The sequence below is a fragment of the Carassius auratus genome, chromosome 26 (genome assembly GCF_003368295.1).
Source record: "Carassius auratus strain Wakin chromosome 26, ASM336829v1, whole genome shotgun sequence".
NCBI classification, from domain to species: domain Eukaryota; kingdom Metazoa; phylum Chordata; class Actinopteri; order Cypriniformes; family Cyprinidae; genus Carassius; species Carassius auratus.
In genome coordinates, this window is record NC_039268.1 from 13,131,378 (window position 1) to 13,143,635 (window position 12,258).

A 12,258-nucleotide genomic window follows, 5' to 3' on the forward strand; every position below is an offset into this window, starting at 1 on the left:
GTATTTAATTTTTGTAATTTGTAATTTGTGTATTATTGGTGTAGTTTTGTTCTTATTTCATTCCCAAGTGTTTTCTCTTTGATGTTTAACATTTCTATTGGTTAGTCTAGAAGTTTTTGCTGTGATATCATAATTTGAACTGAGAATTGTGAAATTTAACTTTTATCTAAAAAAGGGGGTTCATAAAACTACTTCAGATATGTGTTCAAGCTGAACACTTCCTTAAATTGTGTGTGTAAAGACATTTTGTCAAAACTGATTAAAATCAAATCCGCAGTATTGATCAAAATAAGTTTTTTTTGTCCTTATCGCACAGCCCTATTTGATACTATTATTCATAAGCATCAAAGGAACTAAATATACTTGAAAAAAGTAGTGACCAAATGTTACTGTAATTACAGATTTTTTTATATATAGTTTAACCCATGTAAAGTCAATTAAAGACCAGATACTCTAATTAGGACAGGTTAGGGTTAGGGTTTTATTTAATAAATGTATTTAGGCTGGTTAAGTGATGTTTGTGCTATTTGATTTTTGGCTTAAAACCGGTTAATTCAGATGTTACCATTTTCAGGTTACAATTTATTTCAGTGTATAAGAAAAAAAAGATAATCATCATACTGTCTACTGGCTGATATAGCATCTGCTGCTCAGTATCTTTCTGAAGGATCCTAATAGGAAAGAGTAGCTGAATATTATTTTTAACAGATTAAAAATTCCCTTATCATTTCAAAACAATCTTTACAGTTCGTCACACATTTTGGTGTTGTTTTGTCATCCTGTCTTAAAAAAAATAGAAAATGACTAATTTTAGCACAAATACATTGCTAACAATTTAATAAAAATAATAAACATTACATATAAAAACCATACGTGAAAGTCTTCATTATATGTAGAATAATAAATCTTTATTTCACAGAACAAAATGATAATCAAAAAATAATAACATGTAAATTTACTAGAAATATTTATTTAAAGACACAACTGCAGGTTATCACTGTTTGCAGTCGGTCATTGTAGCTAAATCTGGACAAAAGCTTAATGCATAAATTATAAATAAGGCATTGCTATGAATACATATGGTTCCTCTCTGGTAGAGAGATGATAAAAAAGAGATCAGAGAACAGCAGATTGCGCACCAGTGGGCTGAATGGAGAGGATCCATATACAGAAGGATGAATGGCATCATGCAGGAACAGGACATGGTGTGCCAACCTGCCTGTTATTCCTGTTCATACCTATACACACCACAAATTTACACAAGCACAGGCCAATATTCATACACAGGTACAAGTAAACATGAATGCACAAGCACACTTATGGAAGCACTCGCCCACACTCTCTTACACATACAAGATTGGCTAAACAGCCATGTGAGTTTGCGGTGGCAGATGGAGGCTGTCAGCATGCCCTGAGTGAGTTGTTCCAAATGAAAGGCACATGAGGTTGTCTTTCCTCTCTGTGATTACTCTCACATGCTCACAGTACTTGGCAGTCTTGAGAAAAGGCTAGGCTGTGCATATCAGCATTTGGGACTGAGAAACGTATTAGGTGTTGGTCACAAATACATTCAACAACACAGGAGCATCAAGCCCATTTCTATAACTCTGAATGCCGCATGCAACCACTTAGGTTAAATCCGGGTGCTAACCCACATCAGTTCTGGATGGTCTGTTTTCAAAGTCTGACAGCATGTAGAATACATAATGGTATAAGCTCAGGTCAGAGACAGAGGCTGATTCTGAATCTGAATCTGACCCCAGACGAAACGTACCACGTACAAGATTATGATTATCACACTATGACATGACAGGCAAACTTACAGTATTATTCTGTACACACACGAACACTGAAAAAAAAAAAAGTTTAAAAGGTGTCATCTCATTCAAAATTCACTTCTACATGTTGTTTGAACTGAAATGTGTGTTGGCACTTGTGTACACAACCACACTATAATGACAAAAATCCACCAAGTGTTTTTTTTTTTTTTTTAATCTTGATAAATTATAACCCCTTTCTCAAATAAAAAATTCTCAGATTCTTGGATGTGTGACATCACACAGACCCAGGCCCCTCCCACAACTGTACTGACTGACAGACTGAGCAGGAGAGTGTAATAGAAATGGTAAGCATGGTACTGTAGTTACATGATTAACAGGAAGGGAGTGTTAATCAGGGCAGGTGCAGGAGGATAGTGTGATGATTTAACGTTACATAAATTAATGAATATTATAATACGATAACATAATCGTTGTCGCTATTATAAAGTCTGTCAGATTTTTACCTACTACACTAGCTACTCAGTCAGCTAAAGTCAAATAACACAGCATAAGCTATTTTGCATTGTTTTTGTAGCTAGGTTAGCAGAGTTAACTTATTAAATTGCAACTTCGACTGACTATTTTAATGTTAACTCTTTAAAACCCATATAGGACATACGGCCTATATGGCATTTTGAAAGCTGTATATTCAACAAAGTAGATATTTTCTCATGTTTCTAATGAATTTCCAATATCATTTATATGCAATATTAATGGCGAGTGAGTAATTTGAATATCATATATATTATTAGGATGTTTTGTGTGAGTAATTTGGTAGTATAGTTTGTTTTTCTTTTTTTATGGGAAGTATCTCAACAATGAGAGCTAAATGTTGTTTGGTGTCATATTAAAGAGGGGTTTGTGCTCTTTAAAACAAAGTAGCCTATACTTGCAATTGTAAACTAGTTTTTCTGCTGTCTGGTTCACTGAAAAAAAAATTATTTTTAGAATTAGCAGTATTCTACATCCACATTCTATTGTGTTCTAAAGGATTAACTAGCTTTTATAACATGGAAAACATTGTCCATCTAGAAATCCTGCTCTTCAAGAATACAGGACTATATAACCAAAATGGATCCTTACTAAGTGTACTTTTAATAACTCTTCCAAATAATTGTAATCATCTCTCTCTTTGTCCTTATGTATAGTCAAGCCAGGTTGAGTTAGCAGTGGAGAAGGGCACCTTTGATCACCAGGGAGTCAGTCAAGAGAGAATGAGTACACTGGTCCACTTGCACTGGTACATTGGTCTATGGCACTTAGTTCTCAGCTTTGTAGGGGTTTTTGGGAATGGAACGGTAGATATGAAAATATACAGGGACCACAAGGATGGTGTACTGGTTGGTTATGTCGGACCGATTGTGATGGGCTGGTCTGAGCAAAAATGCCAGAGCCCTTTTTTTGTCCCAGTCCAGCCCTGAACATTACTATGTGGACAAACTCCTCAGGCCGTACTCAATCAAAAAGACATGATGCTGAGACAGAATGAATCTCTCAATGACCCTGATTTTACAATTGCACAACAGTATTTGAGTGTACTAGTTGCTTCAGGTGTGTTTGATTAGGGTTGGAGCTAAACTTTGCAGGACAGTCGATCGCCAGGAACAGGGTTGGGCACTCCTGGTTTAGAGTTTTATTTGACCTTTTTGGCCTTTGCAGTTGGACTGCAGTATTTTTGCAGTATCCAAGTGCAGAGAAGAGAAGAGGAGAGCAGTCAAAACCTATTACTTAACATCACTGAATTGCCCTAAATACCTTAATTTATACCAGTAATCAAAACAGAAATAGCTCTTTAAAGTAACTAATGCATGTTACCACTTTTTATTACAGTGCAGAAGAGATATATTAAAAACACTGACAATAAAATACAAAAAAATCTATACTGTAAATATTCTTAAATGTCATTTATTTTCATGATGAAAATGTATTTGCTGCTTGATTTACACAATTACTTGCCATTTGTATTTATTAGTAGATTAGCAGATGCTTTTATCCACAGTGAATTACAGTGCATTCAGGCTATACATTTTTACTTTATTTTTACCAGTATGTGCATTCCCTGGAAATTAAGCCCATGACCTTTCCACTGCTAACACAATGATCTACCACTGAGCCACAGGAACACTGTAAACGCAATAAATAAATAAAAATAAATCTGTAGCAGTTAGAGTAAAATACTGGCAGCTGTGGTTGCCAGAACTTTAACATTTGCAACATTTTTGGTTTTACAGTCTAACTTTAATATATATATATATATATATATATATATATATATATATATATATATATATATATATATATATATATATATATATATCTTTTTTTTCTTTATATATATATATATATATATATATATATATATATTTCAGTAGCTTGTTAATTAACTAACCTACTGAACTTCACATATCTGTTTTGTACCTTAGCAGGTGGTGATGAGAAAGTCACATGATGAATTAAAGCTCATCATTGAACATCAAATGTAAAGTGTCTGAGTGACCTGTCCTGAGTGACCTGTCAACAATCTGACATTGTTTCGACGCCAGAGAAGGGGCAGACAAGAATGGCTCCCGAGAGATTCTTCAATTCTTTCATCTTTACTACAGAGAAGTTACTGTATCTAAGCTGTGCAAGATTAGATGTATCCTGACATGGTCCAACCATGGTTTTCATTTGTAGTTTCTGAACATCCACAAGTGTACCTTAACATCAACAGTGGCAATATTGGAAAAAGCTGAAAGCAGAACACAAAAAGTGTTTTCCATAATTGTACAGAAGACAAAAAAATAAACCGTTATTTCCTGTGAGCAAATTCTTTACTGGTACCTATCCTACATATTTCCTGGTTGCAAAATCAGATGTAAAAGATACAATGAATCTTACAGAGATCATTTTCTTTTTCATTTTTATCTTTCCCACCTTTAGTACTGCTACATATCCCTGCCCTTTCATGTCCCAAGAATGATGTAATCCTTTTCATGTGGAAAGTGCAGGAGTTATGTAAAAAGAGAAGCGTGTGCATGCCGCCTCCTCTGCCCTCTTTCCTTTCTGTGCATGTGAGTGAAAAAAAAAGAGTGACAAGGAGAGAACGACTCTATACTCTATCAATTCTCCCATCATTGGCGTGGGATGCATAAACAAGTACCCCATCAAGCTATTAATCAAGAGCAATTGTATGGCACATCAGAAAGATTAGAAAGTACAATGAGTTGGTAAAATGGTAACTAACACTCAGAAAGATTTGAAGAGCCATGAACAAGGTGTACAAAAGAACAACTGATGGGGAGAAAAACGGTAACAAAGCAAATGATGCACAAAACACTTCTTTTTTTTTATCTGGTCTCTGAACAATTATTTTTTAACCATGCAGTATGTTGTGCAGTTTCTGAATTATCTAACAATCATGAAATATGTAACAGTATGTTCTACTGTCTTATTTATTTTGCAGAAATGTCTGAAAATGTAGAAACTGTTGCACAGTGCAATACCAAGTATTTATGTGTTCTCTTCTAATCATGCTGGTGGAAATTGTTCAGTGTTTAACATAGAAGAGAGGATAAAAACACAGTGGAAAGAAAAAAGTCATATGGAATTATCCGCCTGCCCTGAATGTTGTGATAATCATGATTTTATGAACGGTGAATATTAACAATGATGGGTTACATCTCCAATGGTTCAAGGCAGACAGTAGTTGTATGATGAAGAAAATGCACCAGTGGGCAGATTGAAGAAGAATTCTCCTTGTTGCATTGATGCTTGTGGACTTTTGTTGCACAATATCACAGCTCCATAACTCGGTCAACATAAAAATATTATACAAATGGTGCAGAAATGAGGCTTGCCAACACTTGTTTATCTGGTCTCTGAACAATTTTTGTAACCATTCAGTCTATTTAGCTATTCTGAATTATCCAGCAAAAATAAAATGTGTATCAGCATGTTCTACTTTATTTCACAGGTCTTATTTATTTCACAGAATTTTCTGAATTTGTCAGAACTGTTGCAGAGTGCAACTTTAATACCAGGTATTTTCTTTAGTTATAAATTATGAAACAAACTAATTTTAAGGCATTAAAGTCATAAAAAAATTGAGGCATAAAAAAATTGAACTGACTTCACCTCCATACACATTTCGGAGTAAAATGGCTTTCTGGAAAGGGAAAAAAAAGTAGGGACTTGATTTTATCCACTGGTTTTTAACTGGACTGTGAAAAGAGGGATGTTGCGTATCAGAATAGAGGCAAATTTGAATGTGATTGGTTCAACTGCAGTGAGGCTTTGCATATGCCAGCAGGGAGGAGTCCATATACCTGTATATGCATACTGTAGATGAATTATTCAAAATAAAGCCAGTAACATGCATTAAGAAAGTTAATCAATTCAAGTCCATTTTGATTTCACATCAACTCCAAAATCAATCAGCCTATCCAGGTTTTCTGTACCCTATTACTGAACAAAGCATCAGAGCACCTTTTTCAATGTAACTGTTGACTTATTAAAGATGAACATCACAGCTGAGAAGATGAGCTTTTGAAAAAAACTGGCTGCCTACCTAGAAACATGAAAAACACCCATAATGCACTTTGATTATGGCACCACCGTTCTGCTATTCTGTCTGTGGGTGAGAATACAAAAATGCTTACTGCTGCTCATTTACATACACTAGCAACAATTTAACAATAAAAAGCTAGTTGAAAACTTTCAAACTTATCCTTTAATGAACAAATAATGTGCCTCCAAATTTCAAAGATTGACCATAGACAAAGCATCTACAGCAAGTTGACCTGACAGAGACCAACAGTTCTTACATCAAATTTTCATAAAGACTAGCCTACTTATCTCTGCATATTTTATTTGTGACACATATGGTACCATTAGTTCTTACTCTTTCCATAATGTATTAATCTAATCATGCTAGGGGCAATATTTTTCCAAGTTTAAAGGGGTCACAAGATGCGATTTCAAGTTTTCCTTTCTCTTTGGAGTGTTACCAACTGTTTGTGAAAAGATAAGATCCCTAAAGTTGCAAAAAATAAATTTTCAAACCCTTCCAAATCCTAAAACACCTCGTTTAAACACACCCCCACGTCTGCGTCACTGCGTGGGAAGATTTGCATAATGTTTTCCAAATGTTCACACAAAGAAAGAAGGCATAACTTTGATTCACGCTGTAGTATTGTTGCTGTAGCTTTACTGTGAAGACGCTGTGTGTTTCATTGTGAAAGCAAAAATACTTTGTTTGGCCTTCCAAAGAGCACACGACTAGGGCATAAACTTTTCCGTCACATGCTTGAGGTATTCAGCCAATTAAAATGGTCTGGATAGCTGGCAAATCAGAGCACACCTCACTTTTCAGACCGATGAAAAAGGTGGGGCACAGAGGAGAAACGATCATGTACAGTATGTGGAAAATAATGTGTTTTTTTTTTTTTTACCTTAAACCATATTTAACACACAATTTCATTACACCAAATACACATTAACATGGAACCGAGGATAAGAACACAGTGGAAAGAATAGAGCCCTATGCAGTTGTTTGCTAGAATATTATAAATGAGCTGTGAATATTAACAAAGATGGGCTACAATTCTAATGGTTCACAGCATACAGTAGTTTTATGATGAAGCAAAGACACCAGTGAGTGGAGTGAGGCATCCTCTTGGTTGCTTAGATGCTTGTGTAAAACTTGGACTTTGGATTGCACAGTTATCAAATTAATACCTCAGTTAACACAAATGCATTACACAAATAGTCCAGAAGTATGAATAAGAAGTCAGGTGGGGAGGGTCAAGGGGGAGTCATTGAGCGCTGCTTATGTCATCATGGTGGGTTTTATTATTACAGAAAAACCTTGTTCGGACAATCCTGAACCACAATCATTACTGAACTCAAATCACGAATAGGCTAACCTGTCTTTTACAGACACAAGCGCGCGATTTACGTAGAGTGCCCTGATAGCGCCTTGAGGACGTTTTCTTCAGGTGCTTTACATATTCAAAGCATGCATTCGGTTTCCATATCTGATACGTAGCTATATTGTGCGAACGCAGTAAACATAATTAAATTATTTTAGTCAAAAAATAAATAAAATAAATGTTTAAATTGCGCGACGATGAACAGCAAAGGCATTAATCAAATTTACATTTCAAATCTATCACAACCAGATGGAATTCTTCCATTAGTTTGAACAGAGAACACTGCAGGAATGTAAACAACACCTTCAATACAATGCGACACTTCCATCTCATCACCATCAACAATACTATCAACACCAAGACGATACTGTATAGTCTAGTCGATGTATATACAGCCTAATTGACGCATCAGAGAAAAGAAAGTTTTTATCCTTTTTTTTTTTTTTTTTCAAGTCAGGTAACTGGAGCTGCGCTTATTCAAATCATCACTGTCAGAGATGCAAACGATTCTCCAAAGACGCAGAGGCGTGATTTGACATAACCAGCGCTCCAAATGTAGCATACAAATGCGCATTCTCTGATCGAATAAACGACATAAAATAATTAGTAATGTCAAGTGAATGACACGAGGAGGACCCTCGATCAATAAAATATTCGATTGGTTCGCTATGAACGGCGCGCAAAAGCGAAGCCTTCGTAAATAGGTTAAGCCGCTCTATATACATCTAGCACGAGCAGAATAAATCCGAGTCGAAACACAAAACAAAACGAATACACAATTACAAACCTTTGCTTTCTTCCCTTTCATCCTGATTCTCCTCAGCCGTCGCTTCTGGTTTCATCCCATCCATTTGGAAAAGAGTAGGTTGGATACACTTCCCTTTTGCCTGGTCTCTCTTTCTCCAATATATAGGAGTATATTTTACAGCCCACTTCAAATATGTATTTGTTTTGTCAGAACGGATTTGTGGCAGATAATTGATTCATAAACGATACGAGCTCAGCCGAGTATCTCGCGTAAAAGAAGACTACAAGCAGATACGCGGAGGCGAGAGAATCCGTGAGAGGCGAGGAAAAACAGCCACTCCACTGCCAGTCAGGTTGACATAAACAGATAGCCCCAGCTGTAAACAGTCACACATGCTCTCTCTCTCCGTCCCCCTCCCAACCCGAATTGATGGGAGGACAGAAAGAATATATTGTATACTTATTAGGATTGGGGTTACAGAGATATGAATTAAAAGTGATGTGTGCTAAATAAAAACTTAAAGACACAAAGATACTTCACCTTTTATTTTATTCTAAACATCAACACTTAAATGGTGGGTGCGCCCGTTTTTTAATAATAATAAAACAATGGTCAAACAGAGAAATACCATCTGTCTGGAATCCTCTTAAACAGTATTAATTCTCAAGCACATGACCTTCTGCTGCATTCAGCTAAACAAAAGACTTACATACTGGTAAAGTACAACTGTCACACTAAATACCATCTCTATCATTACCATTTAAGGACCTTAAAAACCCAGAGGGTATATATGAGGTCGTATTTCAACAGTCCCCTTGTTAAAAAGCAGATACTTTGTCGCATTAAATCTTGATCCTGAAATAGATGGCACCCTATAGATTATAGGGTTAATGAATGTGCACAGTATACTTGTACAAGACTTATACTAATAACATGGATGTGATTAATAGCATAGCTGTAAAGTAAACTTAGTGTAATTTCTAAATGTCTGGGTTTTAGCATTCATTTGTTTATCTCTTATTGTTTCTCACAAATGCCTGCATGCTCTTGGCCAAACTACTTTTCAGTTAATACCTACAGCAAATATGACAACAAAACCAGAACCCAGGAAAAATAGGATGCACCTACAGGTATTGCTACCTTTAACCCAAAACATTTAGTTTTGTTGGTATAATGCATTTAGTTTGCTTTACTGATAAAACACTTATGTAAGTAGACCTAATTGTATTATACATGGAAACGACCCATACATTTTCTCGATAGTGTTGTATGTATCACCTAAGACTTTACACCATTTTGTGTTTGGTAAAACTTTAATCTTCAGTTTATCAAAATTATTTTTTATTATACACTAATGTGTAAAAACAATAGGCTTTTGTCACACAAAAAATGGCAACATCTAATTAAGTGGTTCTATTTAAGTCAAAAATATTATTTAATATTGCTGATTTATACCAACAAAACTACTTGATATGGGTTATATGATGTACAAATACATATTTAAAGTAACACTTGCAGCAGTGCATAAAAATACAAAAGTGTACTGAGAAAGGCGTAAAGAGATCTCATTAAAACACCTTCCTTCCTCAGGCATCAAAAACACAGCAGGTAAAGGAATGTAAGTGGTAGTGGTTGTGCTGTAAACAACCTCAAACATCTGGTTGTAATTTAGAGTTCTTACCTCCTTTAAAGTATCACATTTTACAAGCAATTTAGGATGAAATATACAGTTTGTGTCAACAAATTTGAGCCTATATCTTTTACTTCCTGGAAGGTTGCTTGAACTGAAACAACCTTGGTGGAAAAGAAGAGATTAGAAGATCTTTATCTACACTTCTCACTAAAATTACAGTATATATTGTAATGGACTGAGGTGTTATAAGAACAAATCAGGAGGAGGACTTTTGTGTATTTACACTTGAAAGATATATGGCCTAACATTAATTAGTTCCAAAGACAATTTTCAGATAGGCACCAAATGAAATCTCAGAGGTGCATATTTTCTTTTTTATTTCTCAAGTCTCATTTAAGACTATTTGACAGGGGAGGGGGCAAGACTATATAGGAATATAGGACAATAATCTCTAAATTAGTAGGTCACCGCCACAGATTAAGTGTTTGTCTGGTAGATGAGAAATTGTGTCTTGCACAGTTTATCTCCTCATCATCATCAAAAAAAAAAAAACAAAAAAAAAAAAAAACATATACAACACTTAGTAAAAACTCGCAAAGTTATCAAGCTATTATCAGAGAACTGGGTTATTATTCTTTATTTAATAGGTGTAACCACCACAACACACTTTGGCCTAACTGGTCCCCAACCTTTTTTAATAAGCACAAAATCATAAGATACTGGCCAAGGTGTCAAATTTGCAAACCTTGTTAAATTTTGTAGAAATTTGTTTACACTTTCATGAAATAACAAATTTGTTCATTGTCGAAAAAGCCAGACTAAATCAGTTATGTTTTAGTGTGTGAAACACAAACACACACACACATACACACTTTTCCAGGGGGTGAAAACTTTTTTTATAGGAATTGTAGTCCTGCCAAGTTTTTACTGCAAAGCCTTGGAGCTTTTTAAGCCTTGAATTTTTTTAGAGAGATACTCTCTCTTTTTCAGGTCAATGTAAAATGCAGGCTCTTGGTCAAAAAGAAAAGTATGTTTTATCTATTTGTCTATGAAAGTTGAATTGTTCTCTATACACCCTCAGAGTAGGCTACAACAGCCCACTCTCCCTCAAAATAACAACATAATCCCTCATGGCTGTGTAGTTTAATTATTCTGTTCGCTATTTATTAACAGGGACAATAGCTACATTTGAGGTCTCTACAGAAGCTCAGAGTAAGAGCCATTTAGCTGACAATAGAGAAATAATGGATGAACGTTGGCTGCAATTTGTGTTGCAGATATTCATAATGCCAACAAACTGTCAACCACTGAAAGCCTTCAATAAACATGGTTTATGACTGATTTGAGTTTTAGACGATGTTAATTATTCATAACAGCAGAACCAGCTGTGGGTAAAAGACAAGAAATAATGTGATTGTACATCAGAAAAAAAATTGTGGGAAATATCGATGTTCATGCAGTGTTTAAATTACCACAAAGGAAAAAGTAGAAAAATTAATAAATAAATAAATAAATAATAATAAATTAAAGATTAGTAAAATTTAAAAGAAATAGTACAGACAAAAAAGAAACCAAAAGATAACATTAAATTACATCGTACACATTAAATTCTTAATCTGATTTGTTTTGGGTTTTTTTATTTGTTTGTTTTAGCACATGGTCTGAGTAAAGAAATGTTATGTATTCCTGTTGAACAAAGCAATATTTCCTTTTATATATGTACTTCTTACCCATAATAAAATTTTATTACAATTGGTGGAGATGTCTTTCAAGCTTTGTCAAATAAGCAGCCCACTGTGTACGGGACAAACTATGGAAATTTTTTACAGTTTTAACTTATTAAAAAAACCAATGGCCTATTCACATTCAAAGCATATTTTCACTGGAACAATGGCATAACTCCAGTGCACCCTCCAGATGGTCTGCATTTCAAGTATCAGAAGTACAGTATGCAAGAGAAGAAAGTTCAAGATGCTAATTTCATTAATAACTCCAATTAAGAACCCAAAAAACATAATCTCTAGCTTCACATTCATCTTATGTCCCGGATTGTAAAACCGTCGTCCCTGTTAATCACTATGTGGGTGGAGTTTTGACGGCGACGGAAGGGTCGACTGCTCCTTCTCTTTCTCCTGCTAAGCCTTC

General features: G+C 35.0%; 1 protein-coding gene across 5 annotated transcripts in view; it reads right to left on the minus strand.

Annotated features, from left to right (window-relative positions):
• Nucleotides 1–12,258, minus strand: part of gpm6ba (glycoprotein M6Ba) — a 76,883-nt gene that overhangs the window by 31,770 nt on the left and 32,855 nt on the right. The window contains exon 1 of one of the 5 annotated variants that reach the window (XM_026204306.1): nt 8,520–8,859. The exons of the other annotated variants lie outside the window; for them this stretch is intronic. Coding sequence (XP_026060091.1) covers nt 8,520–8,583 — 64 coding nt within the window. The 5' untranslated portion in view covers nt 8,584–8,859. Of the gene's footprint in view, nt 1–8,519; nt 8,860–12,258 lie in introns of those variants that run through there. 5 annotated transcript variants of the gene reach the window in all.